We start from the raw sequence: 25,410 nt of genomic DNA on the forward strand, positions 1-25,410 counted from the left end.
GAAACATTTACTATTTTATTATATAATTACTACATAATGTTTTACTATATTGCGTGCACAATTTGGATTTGAGCGTGAAGAGGAACTATCGTCCTACGTATATGTAACACCCATTAATGCAACCATGGTTTTAGAGTGGCACCAGACAGTGCGAGAGTGGGTCGGAACCTTTCTGTTGCGGATCTTTTGCGGGAGGGACCGGAAAAGAGGTGGGTCCTTTCACGCACGATGTGGGGAGGCAGCAGGCTAAGCTGCTCGGGGAATCGTTTTTTAGGAGTGGTTCTATCCAGGTACCGGGGCACACAGACTGAGTGTACTCGTTTAATCACGTCAGCAGGTGAGTGTCACTTTAACCCTGTCGGCCGGGTGGAGGTCCCTCACACATAACCCACCGGGCGGGCAGGCTGTTCTGCGCAGGCGCGGGAGAGGGCGGCGGGCTGTCGCTGAGCCCCGTGCAGGGTCACACCGCTAAGCTACTTTCGGTCCTGCGCTCTCTGTCCGTTGAACGTCCGGCCTGGGCTCTCGCCCTGCCCTTCCTACAGGTTGGGAAAACTATCTGAGGACTCGTGGTTCTGGCCAAAGAGGGCGCAGCCCCCGGGCCGCCGCCATGTGGCCAGTGACCTTTGTTTTCATTTTGGTTGAGCCCTTGCCTCCGGAGCCGGCGACCATTCCGTGCTGGCTGGAGTCTGAAGGTCGTTTGTTTTCTTCCTTTGCCGCAGCGGGAAGACACCAGCTCTGCTGTCTCATAATTCTTGATAGCGTTGTATTTTGTTTTGTATGCACGTATCTTGCCTTTTTTTTTTAGAAAGAATTTAAGGCAGCCATATTACTTTTTTTGGTTAATTCAGCAAACCTTATTGGCAAGTAAGATCAAGAAAATAACGTACTGAAACTGATGATTGTAGAAGACCCGTTTGATTATTTAACTTCCAGTGTTAACCAGAAAGTTAAGTTTATTACCCTTTACCTGAAACTCATTTAACACATACTGTGTGCCATGCACTGGGAATTTTTTTTTTTTTTTTTTTTTTTTTTTTTTTTTTAATGAATGATACCTCTGAGGTCTCTTTAAGTAATGTTAGAATAAAACTAAGATTAGGATATAATGGGCAAAACGGGAAACTTCCAGGCCCACCAATAGACCTGATAAGTTGGTGCTCCAATACAATGAAAAATGGTGCAGCCAATAAAATTGATGTAAATCAATGTGTGTCCACTTGGAAAAATGATTAGGATATAGCGTTAAGAAAGTTAAGTTACAAATCAGTATGTATTATAAACTTAGAGATATATAAATGGAACTATATAGAGAGAGAATAGAGCTACATCAAAATTAGTGATTTGTGGTGGAAGTGGTAATCTATCATTTTATCATTATATATTGTCAGAATATATTTTTTCAGTAAACATATCTTTTATAATCAGAATTTCAGAAAAATACATTACAAATATTTTCAGATTTGGGGACTGAACATAGAAGGAGCATCTAATACATATTTGGGATCAGGGAAACTTTTTAAATAAGGTATTTAGGAAGCTATCTTGAGGGAATTGGGCAATTTTAGAAGTCGCTGGAGTGGCAAAGGACCATCTTGAGTATCTTGAGATTTCTGGGAAACTGCAAAGTGTTCCTTGAAAAGGAGGGCTGGAGGTGAGGGTGGAGAGTGGCAAGGGATGAGACAGACTTTTCAGGCCATGACAAGTCAATGAAAGGCCATGTAAACCTCCTGAGATTGACTTTATCTTGAGGACAGTGGGAAATTACTGAAAGAGCAATATAATCAGACTTGTGTTTAAGAAAGAACACTTGGCAGATGGGTAGAAAGTGAGATGGTGGCAGACAAGACTAGGCTCAAGGAGACCTTAAGAGTAATCCAGATAATAAGTGATGATTACTGGAACTAAGATATTGGCAGAGTAGAGGTCTTACACTGTCGGTGTAGTATGTTATAGGCTTTGGGTAAATGATGTTTTGAATGAATTAAATGAAGTTTTCCTTCATTTCTTTAAAATCTCAAGTACCAGAAGGATCACAGATTCAAAGTAGAGAATGAATTGGTAGGATTCTAATTATTAATACAAATTCAGTTTCTTTCAGGTGTGGTGTGGTGGTTTTTATAGCTCTTGAGAATTCTGGCAATACTGATGACCAAGGGGCTAGTTTTACAGAAATAGGGGAGGTGAAGGGGAGGTAGGGGTCATCACTGAGTACAGAGCAGGTACTGTGTTAAAATCTCTGATGCTCAGTTGCGTAGTCATACCTTATATATTCTTATATGCATATCACAGTTTACATAATTCTCTAATACAGTATTTCATTTATCTACCCAAAGTCATAAAGGAGGTGGTATTTGAACTGGGTCTTAAAAGATAGTACGGATAGAAATGGTGGGAGAGAGAATAACATGAGGAAAGGCCTAGAAGCACAAACTTTTTTTTTTTGACAATGGTGAAATGACCTTGTTCCCGGACTGTGAAGATCCTATTAAAAAACAAAATTTAAAAAACAAAAACAAAAACAAAAAAAAAACATAAAAGCTCAGGAGAAAAATATTCAGAGACTATGATAAGATAAGCCGTGAAATATAAATGACCATTTGTCTTCGTCCATTTGATTACTCTAACAAAATACCACAGACTGGATGATTTATAAACAACAGAAATTTATTTCTCACAGTTCTGGAGACTGGGAATTCCAAGATTTGGTGTCTGGTAAAAGCTCATTTCCTGGTGCTTAGATGGAGCCTTCTTCCTGTGTCCTCACATGGTAGGAGGGACAAGCTTGCTTTCTGGGGTCTTGTATGAAGACTCCATTATGAGCCCTCATCACCTCCCAAAGGCCCCATCTCCTAGTATCACTTTAGGGGTTAGGATTTCAACAAATGAATTTGGGGAGAACACAAACATTCAGATATAGCCCCGTTAAATTAAGAAGGGACATTTAACCTCATTCATGATAAATTCAAATAACACTGGGATACCTTTTTTGCGTATTGAATTAACAAAAGAAAACATTTGATAATACATTGCATGGGCTGTTGGTGTGGGGAAGGAAGCTAGCGCTAGAAACTGATATTACCCATGGGGTTGCAAACTGGTTCAACATCTATGAGTGGCAATTACAAATTTATAAATGCACATGCCATTTAACACAGTGATTCTTGGGATTTTACCTACAAGTAAGTACTCTCTAAAATATATGAAATTACCTGTGGAATTCAATCTTTTTTTAAAAAAATTTTTTTAATGTTTATTTTTGAAGGAGAGAGAGACAGAGTGTGAGTGGGGGCGGGGGGGGGGGGGCAGAGAGAGAGGGAGACACAGAATCCGAAGCAGGCTCCAGGCTCTGAGCTGTCAGCACAGAGCCCAACGCGGGGCTCGAACCCACAAACCGCAAGATCATGACCTGAGCCGAAGTTGGATGCTCAACCGACGTGGCGCCCCATCTGTGGACTTCAGTCTTCTGTTTTGGAAATAGCAAAAACTTGTAAATAATCTGAATAAATATGCATTAATAGGGAACTGCTTAAATAAACTATGAGATAAACATATAATGGATTACTATGCAGCTCTAAAAGAAAGAGGGGGGTGCCTGGGGGGCTCACTTGGTTAAGCCTCTGACTTTGGCTCAGGTCATGATCTTACAGTTCATGAGTTTGCGCCCCACATCAGGCTCTCTGTTTCAGCACAGAGCCTGCTTTACTTCACATCTTCTGTCCCCACATCTCTCTGCCCCTCCTCCACTAGTGCACACTCTCTCCCTCTCTAAAATAAATGTTTAAAAAAAAAAAAGAAGAAAGGAAGTTCTTTATGCTCTGTTATGAAATCTCCAAGATACCATGATAGGTGGAAAAAGCAAGGTAGGCGAGGTACTTTGTAGTATACCCTTTTGTGCTTTTTAATTTTAAAATTATTTTTTATTTTGAAATAATCTAAGACAAGAAGTTGCAAAAATAGTACAGAGAATTTCAATATGCCCTTCATTCAATTCTTCAGTGATATCTTACCTAACCACAATACATTGTAAAAGCCATAAAATTGACATTAGTATGATACTATTATTAAACCATAGACCTGATTTGGATTTTACCACATTTACATGCACTTGTGTGTGTGTGTGTGTGTGTGTGTGTGTGTGTGTGTTACCACATATATAGATTTGTGTAATAATCACTACAATCAGAATATGGAACTGTCCATAATCACAAAGAAATCTCCTAATACTACTCCTTTGTAGTCAGACCCTACCCTGACCTTAACCCTTGGCAATCATTAATCTGTTCGCCATTACTATAATTTTACCATTTCAAGAGTGTTGTATAAATGGAATCATACAGTATGTACCTTCTGAAATTGCCCCCCCACCCACCCATTGAATAAATACCCTTGAAATCTATCCCAAGTTCTTGTATCAGTTTTGATTTCTGATTTGTATTTCATGATATGGGTATAACACGGTTTGTTTAGCAATTCACCTATCATAGGATATTTTGGTGTTTCCAGTTTTTAGCTATTATGAATAAAGCTGCTGTGAACATTTACATACAGGTTTTTGTGTGGACATAAGTTTTCACTTCTCCAGGATAAATGTCCAAGAATGGAATTGTTGGTTTGTATGACAAGTGTATGTTTAACTTGAATAGGTTAAAGTGCTGAACTTTTAGCTTTCCTCAGTATCTGTATCATTTTACATTCCCACTAGCAATATGTAAGAGATCTAGTTGCTTCATATCCCAGTGCAGCTTTGGTTATACGAGGGTGATTAAGTTTTAGCCAACATGATAGGCATGTAGTAGCCTTCATTTGTATTCCTCTAATGGCGATTGATACTTCATGTCTCTTCATGTGCTTATTTGCATCTGTATCTTCTCTTTGATGAAATGTCTCTTCGTGTCTTTCTATACCCACTTTGTATACCCACACCCATTATATAATTGGATTCCTTTGTTTGTTGTTGTTCTTGTTTGTTTTATGAGAGTTGGGTTTTACTGTTGAGTTTAGAAAATATCCTTACATATTCCAGATACAAGTTCTTTGTGGGGTATGTGTTTTGCAAATATTTTCTCCCCGTCTGTGATTTGTCTTTTGTTTTTCTTAACAGAGTCTTTTGCAAGGCAAAAGTTTTAAGGTATTTTTTTTCAATTTTTTTAACGTTTATTTATTTTTGAGACAGAGAGAGACAGAGCATGAACGGGGGGAGGGTCAGAGAGAGAGGGAGACACAGAATCCGAAGCAGGCTCCAGGCTCAAAAGTTTTAAATTTTAAGTCCAGTTTAATCAGTATTTTCTATTATGGATTGGGCTTTTGGTGTCAGATGTAAGAACTCTCTGCCTAATCCTAAATCATGAAGATCTTCCATAGTTTCTTTTAAAAGTATTATGGTTTTACATTTAGATCAATGATCCATTTTAAGTTCATTTTTGTATAAGAAGTGAGATTTAGGTTTAAATTTTATTTTTTGGTCTATGATATCCAGTTGTTTCAACCCCATTTATTGAAATGACTATTTTCTCCATTGAACCGCTTTTGCACCATTGTCAAAAAATCATTTGAGTGAACTTTATAATGTCCCTAGTAATTTGCTCTAAGGTCTATTTTGTCTAAATGTTTATTGAACATCTGTTATGTTCGCAGCAGAGTAACTAGTTCATAAAGCAGGTCTCTATGTAAGTTTGAACATATAGACTGTATGAGTGATTATTTTAGTATGATATGTATACACACACACACACACACACACACAGTGTTTCCTTTGTAAAGGGTGTTCAGCCTATGTATGAATCCATTTCATGTAGCTAACGTGACAGAATTTGAGCTAGTTTTGACAAATCTCTGAATTCATATTATCCTTGTTTTAAAAGGTCACAGTTTTGTTTTGAATATGAGTTTTTTATAATTGTGCAACATAATGCTGGTGCAGAAACGAATGGCATGAAAAACTTTTACATATGCATTACTTTTTTTTGATAATTTACATTTCAGAAATTTCTGATTAGAGTTAGATGGCAGAATGCAAGACTTTATTTTATGTTTTAGAATAAAACCCCAGGGGCGCCTGGGTGGCTCAGTCGGTTGAGCGTCCGACTTTGGCTCAGGTCACGATCTCACAGTCCGTGAGTTCGAGCCCCGCGTCGGGCTCTGTGCTGACTGCTCAGAGCCTGGAGCCTGTTTCAGATTCTGTGTCTCCCTCTCTCTCTGACCCTCCCCCGTTCATGCTCTGTCTCTGTCTCAAAAATAAACGTTAAAAAAAAAAAAAAAAAAAAAAAAAAAGAAAGTTTAAAAAAAAAAAAAAAGAATAAAACCCCAAATTAAGGGGAAAACCCTTTTGTTTATCAATTGTAATCAGTTGTGTTTATCAATTGTGTAATCCCTGCCCATCAGGGATTTATACTGTGAAATGCTTTCTCTAGACACTTAATTTTTATTTTCAGGGGTGCCTGGCTGGCTGAGTTGGTAAAGCTTGTGACTCTTGATCTTGAGATTGTGAGTTTGAGCCCCCGTTGGGCATAGAGATTATTTAATAATTTTTATTTTCAGTTTATTCAGAGAATCAGTTCAGTTGGACTCCACAGACTAAATCATGGGTTTTCAGTGAATACAGAATCATGTGGTTCAAATCCTATAGAATGACTTTTGCCTGCTTGAATAGAATAAAAATTTACAGGTAAGTTTATTCATTCCTGTGGCAAAAATTTACATAATTATGTACAATAATAGTTTAGTATTAATTGTGTTTAATAAACACTGTTAGTATGAAATAGTGTATATGGTTCGATTAAGGTATCTTTTATTTATTTAAATATTCTTATTTTTCCAACAACTTTTAAATTTGGAAAATTTCAAATCTATAGAAAAGTTATAATACAGTATGCATCTAGTGCATACCTTTCATCCATATTTAAATATGGCTTTTATTTTTAATGTAAGACTATATTACCTAGAGATGTACTTTTTACTTCCTCATTTGTGACAATATAGAAATAATGCAGTGCTTCAAATCATGAAGGATTTGGGTACAACATAAATATGATCAGGTGGGTAATTATACAGTTTCTAGGTGGTAAGACTGAATCAAAGAATGTCTTTCTGTATTTGTATTTTATAAAGCAATTTCTAACCTTGTGAAAAATACTGCATAGAGTTAAGATATGAACTGTGTTTCCCAAGTGCATGCTCTACTTGTAAATAAGCTAGCTCCTTTGAAATTGGGTGTATGTGAAATCATTGGTAGTCAACTGACCAACCACATGCTGTTACCTATTATAAATTAGACATTGATTATTTCATGAAGCATGGAAAAAAGATGGTAAATTCATAAGACAGTATTAAAGAAGCATGATATTTAACTCTTAAAAGGATCATAAGTAATCAATATAGAATGTTCTCTATGTAGCGAAGAAAAACATGGTAAAAATTTGAAAGGAAGGCATTACTTATTCTAATGTAACAACCTTATTCTTTCTTACCCAAGAACTTCTGGAGTGTTTTCCTATTATATACCTTGACATGGAATATGGTAGAGTATCTGATCCCTATTTAGTCCCTGTGTGACCCCATTTTATTAAAAAAAAATTAGGTGAATTCTATACTTTCCTGGGCCTTTTTTATTAGATTATTCATTTGACAGATGTTTCCTGAGTACCAGCTGTGTTCTAGGAACTGTGCTAATCTCTAGGAATAAAATCGTAAGTGAGACAGTCCATGTCTTGCCCTCGTAGTGCTTAGTGAGGAGACATAATCAAATTGTCACATAGCTCCATGAAAAAATACAAAGTTATATGGAGGTTAAAATATGACCCAGTTTTGAGAGTCAGGGAAGACTTCTTAGATAGCATTACATCTAAACTGAGATCCGAAGGATGAAAAGGAATTAATTAGGTATGCAGAGGAGGGAAGGGAATGTGAGAAGAATGGTCCAGGCAGAGAGAACAACATACACAAAGTATCTGAGGATGGAGCAAGTAGGGTCCCTGCAAGGAAATGACAGAAGGCCCATGCGGCTGGAATGGGGAGGATGAGTAGAGTAGTGGAAAGTGGGTTTGGAGAGGGAAGAAATTGGGGACCAAATAATTCAGAGCATTGTGGGCTGTGCTAAGGATTTTGAGTTTTTTTCCTCATGTCACTGGGAAACCATGGAAGCATTTTAAGTGGAAAAATAGCATGATTGTATTTATATTTCAGTGCACTCTGGATGCATTGTAGAGAACAGATTGGTGGGGGTGGGGGGTGGTGAGGTAGGAAGCAGGCAGCTTCCTAGCAGACAGCTACGACAATAAATAGTTCAAGCAAGAGACGATAGTAGCTTGGACTAGGGTGATAGCACTAGAAATGAAGAAAGATGGGGGCGCTTGGGTTCAGATCCTGGCTCTACTCTGACTTAATCTCTCTGAGCCTCCCTTTTCTTTTCTGTGTAATAGGGGTAATAATAGTATCTACCTTACAGAGTTACCAGGACAATTAAATAAGATGACATATGACATATGTGGAGTTCTTAAATAGTGCCTGGCATTTAGTAAGTGCACAATAAATGACTGCTATTACTATTTCTACTTCTATTACTACTATTCCTATTTATATTATTATTATCATCATTGCTGTTACATGTGACCTAGAAGGCCAAGTTTTGTAGCATTCCATTTTTGTTGTAATTTACTTTGAAAGCAAATTAACTTTGTTTCATCTGTGAATATATATGTGTATAAATATATATGTGTATATATGTGTGTGTTTATAAATATGTGTATATTTTTTTGTAGTGTGATTATAAGAAAACTTGGTTTTAAAGCATCAAAAATGAGCAACACGTGTATTTAAAATCTAATAAATTATAAATTAGAATATCTGCCTACATAATATATCCCCTGTTACATTGTTTTAAATGTCTATTTTTGCCTGGCTCTTTATTTTGACCTCTTAGGTACCCTTGGACAAGACTGTACAGTACTTCTCGGACCACTGTAGACAGCAGTGAGGTAAAAACATTCCTGGCCCTGGCTCACAGGTGGTGGGATGAACAAGGAATATATGCACCTCTTCATTCTATGAATGACCTGAGGGTGCCATTTATTAGGTAATGTTCCAGAAACTCTTCAGTCTTTTAAAATATAATTCTTTTCAATAATGTATCTTATTTTATTTTTAAAATAAAATACATATTTTTAAAATATGTATCTTAGTTTATTTTTCTCTTGGTTTATACTTAGGTTCAAAATGCTGCATTTTAAGTTTGCTTTGGAAATTGGAGGGAGACATTCTTTTCATTGTCCATTGTTTGAAGTCATTAATTTTCTAATAACATTACCTAAAATCTAGGCTGCTTTTATTAGTTAACTTGAAGCATTTTGGACAATTTCAGGTTAATTAGAATTAAATCCTTATGAAAAGGAACTAGGATCCTATGGTATCAAGGTCATTTTATACTAACTTTGATGTTTAGACAGTCTGTTTAAAAAAATTTTTTTTTACATTTATTTATTTATTTTTAATTTTTATTTTTTTTCTTTTTTTTTCAAAAAAAAATTTTTTTTTAATGTTTATTTTATTTTTGAGACAGAGAGAGACAGAGCATGAACGGGGGAGGGTCAGAGAGAGAGGGAGACACAGAATCTAAGACAGGCTCCAGGCTCTGAGCAGTCAGCACAGAGCCCGACGCGGGGCTCGAACGCACATACCGAGAGATCGTGACCTGAGCCGAAGTTGGACGCTTAACCGACTGAGCCACCCAGGCGCCCCTAACATTTATTTATTTTTGAGAGACAGAGCGAAACAGAGCATGAGTGGTGGAGGGGCATAGGCGGGGGCCGGGGGATGGGGGGGGACACAGAATCCGCAGCAGTCTCCAGGCTCTGAGCTGTCAGCACAGAGCCTGAAGCCAGGCTCGAGCTCACAGATGGCTAGATCATGACCTGAGCCAAAGTCAGACTTTTAACTGAATGAGCCACCCAGGCGCCCCTAGGCAGTCTTGATAAAGGGAATACTACTGTGACAATTCAATTCAACAAATATTTATTGAGAACTTATCTTGTACAAAGCTTGGGGGACTCTACTAAGATACTCATCATTTGAAACATAATCCATGTTCTTCAGAAACTTACAGTTTTCTGTGGGAGATAAAGACAAGGGTTAATCAGACTCCATTTATCAAGGAATTGTTAATTCGGTTTTTTGTCCATTTATTTATTTATTAGGGGCACCTGGGTGGCTCCGTCAGTTAATCGTCAGACTCTTGGTTTTGGCTCAGGCCATGATCTCACTATTTGCAGGCTGCAGCCCCGCATTGGGCTCTGTGCCGACAGTGCAGAGCCTGCTTGGGATTCTCAATCTCTCTCCCTCTCTCTCTGTCCTGCTCCTCCCACCCTCTCTTTCTCTCTCAAAATAAATAAATAAACTTAAAAATTTTTAAAGAAATTTTTTGAGCACCCAGTATGAGCAAGGCACTGTTATAGACACAGAATGTCTGACTCAGATTGCCGTTAAGGAACTTCTTCATTGTTTTTTGCTGGTTCATCCAGACTCAGTGAAGCAAAAGGGATATATTATCACCTTTCTATTACCTCTGAATTAGTGCATCACTGAAACACTAAGAAAAAGGTAGAAATATCATTTTGTTAGGCTGGATCCACGGTTCTAAAGGTGTGGGTCCTGGACTAGCAACATAAGTATTACCTGGGAACTTGTGAGGAATACAAAATCCTCAGGTCTTGCCCTGGCCCTCCTGCCCTGGGGGGTTGGCAGTCTGTGTTTTAGCAACCCTTTCAGGTGATTCTGATGCACATTCCGTTTGAGAATAACTCTATTCTCTGTCTGTATTTAGACATCATACTAAAACAGATTATCCAAGGAAGTATAAGTTATGGTTAGAAATGTAGATTTTATTCTGAGCATAATTGGAAGCCATTGAAGGGGAGTGATATGATCTAAATTATAATATAAAGGAGTCATTTTAGCCCATCTGTGAAGAATGGGTTGGACTTCATTTGAAATTGATCCTCTCTGTATAACATTCTGATATTATCTACTTAACCACTGTGTAGGTTATTCTTATAAGTCAGTCAATGTTAATAGCAATAAAAGATCCTGGGGCACCTGGCTGGCTCAGTAGAGCATGCAACTCTTAATATCAGAGTTGTAAATTCAAGCCCTATGTTGAGCCTTCTTAAAAAAAAAAAAAAAAAGAAAAGACAAAAAAGATATTCTAAGGTATCCTCATTAAAGTATAAATAAAATTCATATATAGTCCAACTTAAAAGTCTAGTTTACATTATGTTAGGTATATATTTGTGGGTGTATGTGTGTGTGCTTCTGTTTTTGAATGTGGTAAAGTATTACTATGATTATCTTAGAATTAAGTTAACTTGATTTGGATGCCTATTTACATGATCATGAAAACATTACTAACTTAGAAGATCAAAAGAGAATCAATTTAGAAGGGACTATAGGTAAAATCTGAAAATATAGATCACCAGTATGTTACGTCTAAGCCCTATAAAATAGCCTATTTGTTGCTGACATGAAATGGGTCTAGTTAGTACTGACAGTGTAGGTCCTCGATTCCCCAGTTGACATATTTCAAGCAGATAAAAACTAAATTGTTTTTAGTTTTCCTTTAGATTACTACTAAAGTAACAACTCATAATTATTACTGCTTTTGATAATTAAAAAAGTAATTTAATGCTGAAAATAAAAGGTCTTTTTACCCCCCAAAATCAATAATCCATTTAAAATAAGAGTTTAATGTTTCCTTGAAAATTGTACACTTTTAGGATTTTATTGACAGGGCTGCGTAGGTGGCTCAGTGGGTTAAGCGTCAGACTTCAGCGGGCGTCATGATCTCACAGTTCATGAATTGAGCCCTGTATCGGGCTCTGTGCTGCCTGCTTCCAATTCTGTGTCTCCCGCTTTCTCTGCCCTTCCCCGGCTCGCACTCTGTCTGCGTCCCTCTCTCAAAAATAAATAAACATTAAAAATTTTTTTTAAGATTTTATTGACAAAATTAATAACTTTCTTTTATATGTTTTGGATTTTAAAAAAAGAGACAATCTTTTAAAAACAGTTGCTGATCACCAGCCAGGCAAACCTTTGTCTGGGATGAAGATTCTTGATGTTGGCTGTGGTGGTGGATTATTAACTGAAGTAAGTAATTTACAACTTTCCTGCCATTTTTAACTGGGAAAGATTTTGAGAAAAAGTAGGCTTCTGACTCATTTATTTGTTTAATAAATAGTATTGTTTGTTAAAAAAAAACAAAATGCATAATGTTCTTAATATTTTTACCATTGTAACATTAATACATGCTTTTTACCTTCTTAAAAAATATATATAAAATTTTCAGAAAATTATAGTAAGGATTTTTTTGGTTGTTTTTTTGTTGTTTGTTTTTGCACAAAATTGGACACTGGTCATTCAAATAGCTTTGATAATTTTTTTGTCTCTTCTAAGAGATTAGGCAGTTTCCACTGGTTTAAATGCAATGATAAGCTATTCCTTTGCATTTATTTCAGTATCAAAACCTAAGAGTATTGCCTGCTTGTGGGGTTCTCTCCTCTTCTCAGGTGCTTTAGAGTACTTGGAAGAATACTCATTCACTCCCTTTAAAAAATATTTGCTTTAACTTATATTTATGCCAGGCAGCTCTATTTTGTTGTCTGCTATCAACATAATAACTTTTTGTGCACTTTAAATATGTTAATACTGTATTATGTGCTTGTAATTGTATCTATAGAGGGGTGCCTGGCTGGCTTAATCGATAGAGCATACAACTCTTAATCTCAGGGTTGTGAGTTCAAGCCCCACATTGGGTGTGGAGCCTACTAAAATAAAATGAGTTAAAATAGAACTTTTCCCCCGGCTCCCCGCTATTCTCAAATAATTCTTCATAGGTTTTTTTGTTGTGATTATTATTCACTCTTAAGCTTCTTATTATGGTAATTGTCAAATGTGTACAAACTAGAGAAAATGGTCTAATGAACTTCCATGTACCCATAAACAGTCTCCAATAATTATTCCCTCATGATTAATCTTGTTTCCTTTTTGATAAGCTTTTTATTGCCAACATGTGTTCTGTTTTCTTCCTGAGGATAACAGTTTTTTACCCAATTAGCCTCTAGGGCGGCTTGGAGCTTCAGTTACTGGAATCGATCCTGTGGATGAGAACATTAAGACAGCACAGCAGCATAAATCATTTGATCCAATCCTAGATAAGAGAATAGAGTACAGAGCATGTTCCCTGGAAGAGATTGTGGAAGAGACAACAGAAGCATTTGATGCTGTTGTAGCTTCTGAAGTTGTAGAGCATGTGATTGATCTAGAAACATTTATACAGTGCTGCTGTCAAGTGTTAAAAGTAAGACTTACTGGGTTTACTTGTTTGTTTTTTTTTTTGAGTGTGTGTATGTATTCATAGCAATAAATATTTCATAATACTTGAAACCAGGAAGCTAAGATTAGGGGATAGCATCTCTGCTGGCAGTACTTCTGCTTCTCAGCTTGCACTCAATACCAGGGTTTTCCAGATACAGTATCTTGATATCCAAGAATCTTGGGAAGTGTTGGTGCTGAACATTATAATTATAAACAATAGATTTAAAGTGGTAGTTTTCCATTGGTATAATCCGGATTAAATACCTGATAGATATTGAATGAGGGGCGCCTGGGTGGCTCAGTTAGTTAAGCGTCCGACTTTAGCTCAGGTCATCATCTCACGGTTCATGAGTTCGAGCCCCGCGTCAGGCTCTGTGCTGACAGACAGCTCAGAGCCTGGAGCCTGCTTCCGATTCCGTGTCTCCCTCTCTCTCTGTCCCTCCCTAGCTCATGCTTACACTCTCTCTCTCTGTGAAAAATAAATAAACTTAAAAAAATAAAATAAAAAAAAAATAAGATATTGAATGACAATTATTAAGAAATTGATTTGGATTAATACTTAAAAATCAATAAAAACCATTAGTAGTGTAAGTTGACTTAGCATTTCTTAAGTATCTCTGTATGTGATATATATAACAGTTTTTAGCTTATAAAAGAATACTTCATATATATGATTTCATTGATTTTCCCTACAACCAGATGAGAAAGGTAAGCAGGTACTGGTACTGGTGTGACCAGTAAGCAGGTACTGGTATTGGTACTGGTGTGACCAACTTGGACCAAAGGAGATCAATATTTGAGAGATATCAGAGTTTACTTGGTCTTTTGGGTTTTTTTAATTTAGGTACAGTTGACATACAATACTGTATTAGTTTCAGGCGTATAACATATTGATTTGCAATTATATACATTATGAAATGCTCACCACAATAAGTGTACTTCCCATCTGTCACCATAAAAAGTTATTAGAGTATTACTGTTTTCTCTATGCTGTACTTTTCATCTTCATGACTTACTTGTTCTATGACTGGAAATTTATATCTCTGAATCCCCTTCACCTATTTTGCCTGTCTCCCACCCGTCTCTCTTCTGGCAATCCCCAGTTCTCTGTATTTATGAGTATGTTTCTAGTTTTTGTTTGTTCACTTGTTTTGTTTTTTAGATTTCACAGGTAAGTTAAATCATATAGTGTTTGTCTTTATCTGTCTGACTTATTTTACTTAGCATAATTCCCTCTGTGTCTATCCGTGTTGTTGCAAATAGCAAGATCTTATTTTTTTTTTTTTATCGTGGGTAATACTTGATGGTATACAATGTATTCTTTATCCATTCATGTATTGATGTACACCTACCTTGCTTCCATATCTTGGCTATTGTAAATAATGCTGCAGTAAATATAGGGGTGCATATGTGTTTCAAATTCGTGTTTGTTTTCTTCAGGTAAATATCCAGAAGTGGAATTGCTAGATTCTATGGTATTTCTATTTTAATTTTTTGAAAGAACCTCCATATTGTTTTTCATAGTGGCTGTACTAATTAACATTCCCACCACCAGTGCACAGTGTTTCTTTTCTCTCCATAGTCTCATCAACACTTGTTATTTCTTGTCTTTTTGGTACTAGTCTTTCCTACAGGTGTGAGATGATATCTAATTAGAGTTTTGATTTGCATTTCCCTGATGATTAGTGATGTTGAGCACTTTTTCATGTTGGTCATCTATATTTCTTTGGAAAAATGCCTATCCACGTCTTCTACCTGTTTTTCTATCGGATTGATTTTTTTGGTGTTGAGTTGTAGCAGTTCTTTATATATTTTGGATATTAACTCCTTATCAATTATATCATTTGCAAACATCTCCCATTTAGTATGTTGCCTTTTTATTTTGTTGCTGGTTTTCTTTGCTGTGCAAAAGCTTTTTTTTTTTTTTTTTAGTTTAATGTAATCACAATTGTTTATTTTTGCTTTCCTTTCCCTTGCCTGAGAAAACAAATCCAGAGAAATATTGCTAAAGCTGATGCTTTATTTAACATGCTGCGTATGTTTTCTTTTAGGAGTTTTATGGCTTCAGGTCTTAGATTTAGGCCTTTAATCCATTTTGAGTTTATTTTTATGTATGGTGTAAGAACGTGGTCCAGTTTCACTCTTTTGCATATAGCTGTCAAGTTTTCCTAGCACCATTTTCCATTGTATGTTCTTGCCTCCTTTGTTGTAGGTTAATTAACCATATAAGCTTGGATTTATTTTTGAGTTCTCCATTCTGTTCTGTTGATATATTTTTGTGCCAGTACCATATTATTTTAATTACTGTAGTTTGTGGTATAGTTTGAAATCTTGGGTTATGTACCTCCAGCTTCATTCTTTCTCAAGATTTGGGGTCTTTTGAGGTTTCATACAAATTTTAGGATTATTTCTTCTAGTTCTTTAACCAATACTTTTGGAATTTGGTAGAGATTGCATTGAATCTATAGATTGCTTTGTGTAATGTAGACATTTTAACAATATTAATTCTTCCCATCTGTAAGCATGGTGTATCTTTCCATTTATTTGTGTTGTCTTCAGTTTCTTTCATCATTGTCTTATAATTTTCAGAGTTTAGGTCTTTCACTTCCTTGGTTAAATTAATTCCTAGGTATTTTATTCTTTTTTGAACCCGTTGTAAATGAGGTTGATTTCTCTCTCTGCTAGTTCATTATTAGTGTATAGAAATGCAACCAATTTCTCTAAATTAATTTTATATCCTGTAACTTCACTGAATTCATTTGTTAGCTCTAATAGTTTTTGGTGGAGTCTAGGGTTTTCTATATATAACATGTCATCTGCAAATAGTAACAGTTTTACTTCTTCCTTACCAATTGGAATGCCTTTTATTTCTTTACCTTGGGTGATTGCTACAGCTAGGATTTCCAGTACTACGTTGGATAAAAGTGACAAGAGTGGACATCCTTGCCTTGTTCCTTATGTTAGAGGAAAAGCTTTCAGCTTTTCATCATTGAATGTGATGTTAGCTGTGGGTTTTTCACATATGGATTTATTCTGTTGAGACATGTTCTCTCTATACCCACTTTGTTGAACATTTTTATCATAAACATGTTAAATTTTGTCAAATGCTTTTTCTGCATCTATTGAGATGGTCGTATGATTTTCATTCTTCATTTTGTTAATGTCTTGTATCATGTTTGTTCATTTGCACATAGTGAACCATTCTTGCATCTCTGAAATAAATGCCACTTGATCATGGTGAGTGATCCTTTTAAAGTATTATTGAATTTGGTTATTAGGATGTTGGTCTGTAATTTTCTTTTCTTGCAGTGTTTTTGTCTGGTTTTGGTATCAGGGTCATGCTGCCCTTATACAAGAAATTTGGAAGCATTTATTCCTCTTCTATTTTTTGGAATAGTTTTGAAAAGGATAGGCTTTAACTCTTTAAATATTTGGTAAAATTCACTTATGAAGCTATCTGATCTTGGACTTTTGTTTCTTGGGGGTTTTTAAATTACTGATTCAATTTTGTTACTGGTAATTGATCAGTTCAGATTTTCTATTTCTTCCTGATCCAGGCTGGGAAGATTGTGTGCTTCTAGGTATTTACCCATTTCTACTAGGTTGTCCAGTTAGTTGGCATTGAATTTTTCATAGTTGTTCTTATAATCCTTTGCATTTCTGTAGTGCCAGTTATAACTTTTCTTCTTTCATTCTGATTTTATTTATTTGAATCCTCTCTTTTTTTTCTTGATGAGTCTGGCTAAAAGTGTATCAATTTTGTTTGTGTTTTCAAAGAACCAGCTTTAAGTTTCATTGATATTTTCTTTTTCTTTTTTTTTTTAGTCTCTATTTCATGTTTTTATGCTTTGATCTTTATTATTTTCTTCCTTCTATTAACTTGGGGCTTTGTTTATTCTTTTCCTGGTTCCTTTAGGTGTAAGGTTAGATTGTTTTATTTAAGATTTTTCTTGTTTCTTTAGAGTCAGTCATTGCCATAAACTTCCCTCTTAGAACAGCTTTTGCTGTGTCCCAAAGATTTTGAACCATTTTGTTTCCATTTTCATATCTCTCCAGGTATTTTTTTAAGTTTACTCCCTGATTTTTTTGTTGACCCATGGGTTGTTTTGTTGCATATTGTTTAGCCTCTATGTGTTTGTGTTTTTTCCAGTGTTTTTATTTTATTTCTGTTGTGGTCAAAAAAGATGATATGATTTCAGTCTTCTTAAATTGATTGATTTTTGTTTTGTGGCCTGAGGAGATCTATCCTGGAGGATGTTCCATGTGCACTTGAAAAGAATGTATATTCTGCTATTAAAATTTTTTTTAATGTTTTTTTTAATTTATTTTTGAGAGAGAGAAAGAGAAAGAGAGAGAGAGAGAGAGAGCACGGGCAGGGGAGGGGCGGAGAGAGACGGAGACACAGAATCCAAAGCAGGCTTCAGGCTCTGAGCTGTCAGCACAGAGCTTGATGCGGGGCTCGAACTCATGAACCACAAGATCGTGACCTGGACCAAAGTTGGACGCTCAACTGCCTGAGCCACCCCAGGTGCCCCTATTCTGCTATTTTTACATGAATGTTATGTATCTCCCTATTAAGTCTATCTAGTCTAATGTATAAATCAAAAGAGCTGTTTCTTTATTGATTTTCTGTCTGGATGCTCTTATCTATTGATGTATGTGGGATGGGTATTAAAGTCTCTTACTGTTATATTATTGGCAATTTCTCCATTTATGTCTGTTAATATTTGCTTTATGTGTTTAGGTCCTCTTGTTGGTTGTGTATATATTTACAATTGTTATATTTTCTTGTTAGATTGATTCCTTTATCATTATTAGTGCCCTTTGTCTCTTGTTATAGTCTTTGTTCTAAAGTCTATTGTCTGATGTATATATTGCTACAGCTTTCTTTTTCTTTGCTTCCATTTGCATGGATTATCTTTTTCCACCCCTTCACTTTCGGTCTTTATGCTCTTTAGGTCTGAAGCCAGTGTCTTAGAAGCAGCAAATAGATAAGTTTTATGTTTTTATCCATTCATCACTCTGTGGCTTTTGACTGGAACATTTAGTTCATTTACATTTAAAGTAATTACTGATAGGTATGACATTATGTTAATTGTATTCTGAGGTGTTTTTTTTTTTTTTTTTAATTTTTTTTTTTTTTTTAACGTTTATTTTTTTTTGAGACAGAGAGAGACAGAGCATGAACGGGGGAGGGGCAGAGAGAGAGAGAGACACAGAATCTGAAACAGGCTCCAGGCTCTGAGCTGTCAGCACAGAGCCCGACGCGGGGCTCGAACTCACGGCCCGTGAGATCATGACCTGAGCCGAAGTCTGACGCTTAACTGACCAAGCCACCCAGGCGCCCCACTATTTTTGTCTTTTAACCGTTATACTAGCTTTTATAATGCTTGATCTACTACTTTTACTATATATATATTTGCTTTTACTAGTGAAATTTTTTACTTTTTAAAATTTTCTTACTTCTAGTTATGGCCTTTCCTTTTCTGCATAAAGATATCCCTTTAACATTTCTTAGAAGGCCAGTTTAGGGTTGATGAACTTCTTTTAACTTTTGTTTGGGAAACTCTTTATCTGTCTTTCAATTCTGAGTATTAACCTTGCCAGGTAGAGTATTCTTAATTGTAGGTTTTTTATTTTCATCTCTTTGAATATATCATGCCACTCCCTTCTGGCATGTCTTCATTTTTTGACATTTTAATTATTATGTATCTTGGTGTGGATATCCTTGGGTTTATCTTGTTTGGGACTGTCTGGGTGTCCCCTGTATGGGCTTTGTGCGCCCTCGTGTTGTGACTGGGCTATAACTTTGCAAGTTCTGGTAGGCAGGGTTGATCCTCAGCCTAGCTGTCTGCAGTGACCAGCTGTGACTTCCGCAGGTACACTGGCATACAGGGCAGTTTCCCAGCCACGCTGGCTGAGTGGCTCAGCTGCAGTTTCTGCCCACATGCTGGTATGTGGGGCTGCCCATCCACTCCCCAGGGTAGGAGTGCTGCCACTAGGTGTGGTGGGGCAGTAGCTTTGGGTGTGGCAGGGTGGGAGTCACTTTGGAGGGTCACCTTCCAGGGCAGATAGGTCCACAGGGGAATGCCAGGGCAGGGTGAGTGGTGTTAGCAAGATAGATGGAGAGTGTCAGAACTGGCTCCCACAAGTATCAGGCCAGCTAGGCTGAAGGAAGGTAAGAAAAATGGCACCTACCAGTACTTCCATTGCTGAAGAAAGCTCCTGCGGATTTCTGCCTTTCCAGTACATGCCCTAAAATTAGTCAATAAATCTCCTTCATGTATAACATTGGTACTTCTCAAACTGCTATCTATGTGCTGGATGTTGGCCCGGCTGAGGTATTGTGCTAGCCCTTTAAGAATAGTCTTGGTTTCCTATAGACTTTTGCCTCTCCCAGAGTTAAACCCCTCTGAATTTCAAAGCTAGACATTATGGGGGTTCATCTTGTCAGTGTGGGTCCCTGGGGCTAGGAGTGTCCAAGGTGGGACTTGATCCCCTTGCTTCTCAAGGTAGACCTCTGAGCCTGTGATATCCCTTCCAATTTATAGGTTTCCGTGCCAAGGGTTTCGTTCCCTACCACATCTCTGCCCCTCCTACCCTTCTCAATGTGGCTTTTTCTCTATAGCTTTAGCTGTGGAAGAGCTGTTTTGCCAGGCTTCAGAATGAAGTGCATTAATGTAGTTGTTGCCTTCGTGTGTTCGTGGGAAGAGATGAGCTCAGGATCCTCCAAGTCTACCATCTTACCTCAAGAATCCAGAGGTCACTTGGGCTTTATGTCAAAGTTCGCTAGGCACTTAAGTGGGGCTTAATGTCACATTTTTTGATTCCAAGTCTGGTTCTTCTCATTACATTGTTACATTTACATAATTTGCCACAGACATAGTCCTCTCAAGGTGGTTCCAAATTTTTTAAAAATAAATCTCCTGAAGTATTGTTGCTGTTGTTGTTGTTATTCTAACTCTGTTGTTAATGTAGAGGTAACACCCTAAAGGTCAAGATCTAAAAGAACGAAATGCTTAGCTCTTATGTAATTAGAGCTTTTTAGAAATACTCCTTCTTAAATAAGTTTGGTTTTAGAGAAGATTACAAAGATTGTACAGAATGTTCCCATATATCTGTCCCCCAGTTTCTCCTATTAACATTTCACATAGTAAGGACAGGAACTAGGGGCACAAAGCTGAAGGAGACATCCATGCCTACATGCCAGCCCTGCACTTGCCCACTCCAGAAGGTGAGTGCTTCCTTCGATTTTGTTCCTCGCCATAGTCCTAGCCCTATTTCTCAAAGCTGAGGAATTAACATTCACATTATACTATTAACTGCACTGCAGACCTTGTTAAAAATTTTTTTTTAAATTTTTTTTAATGTTTATTTATTTTTGAAACAGAGAGACAGAGCATGAACGGGGGAGGGGCAGAGAGAGAGGGAGACACAGAATCGGAGCAGGCTCCAGGCTCTGAGCCATCAGCCCAGAGCCCGACGCGGGGCTCGAATTCACAGACCGCGAGATCGTGACCTGAGCTGAAGTTGGACCCTTAACCGACTGAGCCACCCAGGCGCCCCTAAAATTTTTTTTTTTAATGTTTATTCATTTTCGAGAGACAGAGCACGAGCGGGGGTGGGGCAGACAGAGGGAGCCACAGATCAGAAGCAGGCTCCAGGTTCTGAGCTGTCAGCACAGAGCCTGACACGGGGCTCAAACGCTTGAACTGTGATATCATGACCTGAGTCGAAGTCTGACACTCAACACACTGAGCCACCCATGCACCCCCATACCTTGTTAAATTTCATTAGTGTTTCTGGTAATGCCATTTTTCTCTTCAGGATCCAATCCAGGATTCTGCATTGCATTTAGTTGCTGCGTCTCCTTAGTCTCCTTCAATCTGTTACAGTTTCTTGGTGTTTCCTCTTGAATGAGTTTTATTAGGCTTATCTTCTATCTTCCAAGCAAAACTCCTTATTTTTTGTGTTATATACCAGTCAGTATATGTGAACGGCGATTCTTTGACACGTAATAGGAATGCTGGCATTGTGGAATTTAAAACTAATTTTTGCATTAATAAAAAGCCTATTTAAAAAATGACCATTGCTTACCCCTTTTTCCTTAGAATAAGATTTTGTAGGACACAGACTAGATATTCATAAGTGATTTTTTTCCATGGCTCTACTGAGATATAATTGACATGTAAGTGATTCTTTGTTGTTGTTGTTGTTTAAAATTTATTTATTTTTGGAGAGAGAGGGCAAACGGGGGAGGGGCAGAGAGAGAGGGAGAAAGAGAATCTCAAGCAGGCTCTGTGCTTACAGCACAGAGCCCCATGTGGGGCTCAATCCCACGAACCACGAGATCATGATCTGAAGTGAAATCAAGAGTCGGACGCTTAACCAACTGAGCCACCCAGGCGTCCTAACATATAAGTGATTCTTTTTTTTTTTTTTTAAGTTTTTTTTAATGTTTATTTATTTTGAGAGAGAGAGAGATACAGAGCACGAGCAGGGGAGGGGCAGAGGGAGAGAGAGAGACAGACAGAATCTGAAGCAGGCTCCAAGCTGTCAGCACAGAGCCAGATGCAGGGCTCGAACTCATGAGCCATGAGAGCATGACCTGAGCCAAAGTCAGACGCTCAACCAACTGAGCCACCCAGGAGCCCCATATATAAGTGATTCTTAATAAGATATTTTAGAATATTAGAGTTTTAGATAGAAAAGTTACAATAGTATCTTATATATCTAATATCTTACATTTCAGTTTTTAATATAAAGGCACATTGCAATATTTCAGGGTCTCATCTTTTTTTTTTTGGTTTTGGGGTGGTATTTGAGATATTTTCTCTCTCTTTATATATCTATATGCACACATATGTATAGGTAATTATTTTGCAAGGAACCTTTGTGACTTTATCCCCATCGGACTAATGAGAATATGTAAAATAGGGAGGAGACATTACTGTTTGCCATTTGTGGGAATAAATATAGGAAACACCATATACAGCCGCTAAAAAATGGCAGACTAAATAGTCTCATAAATGGTTTGTATTCATCTAAGTGCTTATATTGATCTCTTTGTATTCTTTACACTAATAAAATCAAAACAAAACAAAAAACTCTCGAACCTTAATCGCTAACATTTTTGTCAGAGGACCCTTGGCGTTACCTGCATGAGAGCGGGGGTGTATGCTGCACCAAACAAGTTAGACGGACTCAGGACCCAAAGAGAAAACAGTGTTGTTAGTCCGTAAATGTGGACATGTAACAAGGAAGAGTAGCCTGATCTCATTTCTATATTTTTATTATAAAAATATTTGATATGTATAAAAGAAAGTATATACTATAAACATGTCACAGGAGTGTGATTTTAAGAAGTTGTAAGCACTGTTGCATAAATCTAGTGAGTACATCTGTAGTAGACTGCCTTTAATAATGAGTTTCCCAAAAGAAAAAAGAAAAGTATTTTGGTAACTTACATTTTATACTTATGTATCTTAATTGCACTTAAATTATTTGGAAGGAAGGAGGAGGTGGAGGAAGCCAAGCCTTTACCTAAATGATACTCCTGACATCTAAAATGTTACTTCTGTCCATACTTTTTTTTTTTTTTTTTTTTTTAGCCTGGTGGTTCTTTATTCATTACCACAATCAACAAAACACAGCTGTCCTATGCCTTGGGAATTGTTTTTGCAGAGCAAATTGCAGGTATTGTACCAAAAGGTACTCATACATGGGAGAAGTTTGTATCACCTGAAAAGCTAGAAAGCATTTTGGAATCAAGTAAGTATTGAGAATTTTTCCAGTTTTCAAGGCCTAACTGAACTTTTCATGTACCTATAATTATTAATCACACAACCTAGCCCTTAATTAAATGGGCCACTATTCCTTGGATGGTGGTTTCATCTCTTAACCAGATCATAAAGTCCTTGAAGTTAGGATTAAGTATTAGATACCACTTCTGTCTTACTGGGCACACCTAACCGAGGGCCAAGCAAATCACAGATGATCAATGAATACTTTTTGGCTTGCTTAGTCCTCAGTTGTTGAAGGATCAGGTACAAATGTCTATTATTTACACATCCTTAGTTTGTCCTGTTGAGGCCCTGTGTGTATCAGCTTATCTTACATGTTATTTTTTCTGGTTCTTCCATACTCAGATATACTTTGAACTTCTTGGTCACATTTTGAGTATTTTTTGATACTTACAGCATGCCTTATATTACGGTTCTTTGGGTATTTTTAAGCCCCTGTGTGGCCTATGAAGGCAAGACTGTCCTTTTTGTACGCCTTGCAGTGCTTAGCTCTGCTTTGCACATTGTGAGCTTGTGATTTACGTGTGAAATTCCTGTCAAGTAAGAATATTTAGTTGGCATTTGGTATCCCATTTGAGTACTTAAACTCATGTATGTCTCGGGTTTTGTTTTCACATAACAGTATATCAAAACCGATTTTACTTGGATTATTATCAGTCCACTGTGATGTAGGAAGTTCTAAAGATTTCTGTAAGTGTATTGTTGAAAACAGGAGGAAAAAGTATTTTAAGATGCTTTATAGGAACAATCAACTTTTGGCAGATGTTTTCTAATAACAGCTTATGTTTATTAAGTACTTACCAAATTCCGAGCACTGTGCTACTTTATACACATACCTCATCTAATTCCAACAGCTCTATGAATATATGTTCTGTCCATGTGAGAAGACCGAGATTCAGAAAGGTTAAGTGACTTGCTCAGCATCACCATCTAATAGGTGCCAGGCTGGGATTTGAACCCAAGCAGTCTGCTTTAGAGTTTTATGTTCTGTGTTACAGTAAGGAATGATCTGTGCGTATTTTTTCCCGTTGAGTCAGGAATCCTTTTTAAATACAGAGTTGCATTAGAGTCTTGGCATTTGGAAGATAAATACTTATTAAATCTATTCTTTCTGATTTTATTTATTTATTTATTTATTTATTTATTTATTTATTTATTTTCAGATGGTCTGTCAGTTCAAAGTGTGGCAGGAATGCTCTACAACCCATTCTCAGGTTACTGGCATTGGAGTGAAAACACCAGTCTTAACTATGCAGCTCATGCTGTGAAATCCGGGGTACAGGATCACCCAGTGCCTGATGAGTTTGTTTTCAAGGGGGAAACAGAGGAGCTTAGAGGCCAAGACTCCACCAACGCAGGTGCTCAGGAGGAGTTGAAGAAATGAATGGTTTCTAAGTTCTGCATACTATGGCTTGAAAGTCTGGTGTTCACATTTGGAAAAAATATATAATTTCTCTTTTGTGGGAGGATCATGAAGAAAAGAAAGTCCATAAAAAGGGCTAAACCTTGGATAAAAGTTTTTGTTGTTTCATCTAGTAGCTACTTTCAAGGGATTATTTTATGATATATGGTAAAAAAAAAAAAAAAGTTTTGTCAAGGTATTGTATAATCTAGGCGTTTAAATTCCTCAGCCTTGGTTATATAAATAGAATGTGCATATTTTACTTCATTTTACAAATTATATATACTCATCCAGCATATATGCACACATATATATATATAAACATGCTGTAATGTGTTTTAATTTAAAGGAATCTGCATTATCTGTGTTCTTTATTGGGTTTTAGCTAAAGGCATTTATGCTTCTGACTTAAGAAACCAAATATAGTTTTATGCCACTTATATTTGGGAAGAGAAAATGTATTTTTTCCTTTAAATTTTAGTTTGTTGGAAAGCAAATGGATAGTTAAATGTATGCTGGATTTGAATTCAAACATTAAAATCAAGAAATTTGGATTATGTTGGACATACTTCTATGCAGTTCCATAAATGTTTTATTGTGACTTTTTTTTTTTTAAGTAGAAAGGACTTTTTAAGACTCAATTAAAAATTCAGTCATGGATATTTTCTTCTTTGGCTAACATTTTTATAATTAAAGGGACTGACTTGAAATATATTTTTATGCCTCTTGAAATTTGAGAGTCTCTGGCTTTTTCTGAAAGTCCCGATGCTCTATGAGGACATTCATAGAGGCTGTTGACCCAGTGTGACAAACATGGACTGAATTCATGTGACCCAGGTAGAAGGT

General features: G+C 36.8%; 1 protein-coding gene across 2 annotated transcripts; it reads left to right on the forward strand.

Moving 5' to 3' along the window:
* The first annotated feature begins 192 nt into the window (after positions 1 to 192).
* On the forward strand, positions 193 to 25,121 carry COQ3 (coenzyme Q3, methyltransferase). 2 transcript variants are annotated; one of them, XM_019442953.2, is made up of 7 exons: positions 193 to 337; positions 6,538 to 6,664; positions 8,918 to 9,070; positions 12,033 to 12,132; positions 13,100 to 13,342; positions 22,971 to 23,130; positions 24,326 to 25,121. In XM_019442953.2, the coding sequence occupies exons 1-7, from the start codon at positions 229 to 231 to the stop codon at positions 24,544 to 24,546; spliced, it is 1,113 nt and encodes a 370-aa protein (XP_019298498.2). In that variant the 5' UTR covers positions 193 to 228; the 3' UTR covers positions 24,547 to 25,121. The 2 variants fall into 2 exon arrangements, with proteins under 2 accessions (XP_019298498.2, XP_019298499.1); XM_019442954.2 differs by lacking the exon at positions 193 to 337 and adding an exon at positions 418 to 542.
* Positions 25,122 to 25,410: the final 289 nt, after the last annotated feature.

This window comes from Panthera pardus, unplaced genomic scaffold, assembly GCF_024362965.1.
Source record: "Panthera pardus isolate Hobbes unplaced genomic scaffold, ASM2436296v1 HiC_scaffold_17, whole genome shotgun sequence".
Lineage (NCBI taxonomy): Eukaryota > Metazoa > Chordata > Mammalia > Carnivora > Felidae > Panthera > Panthera pardus.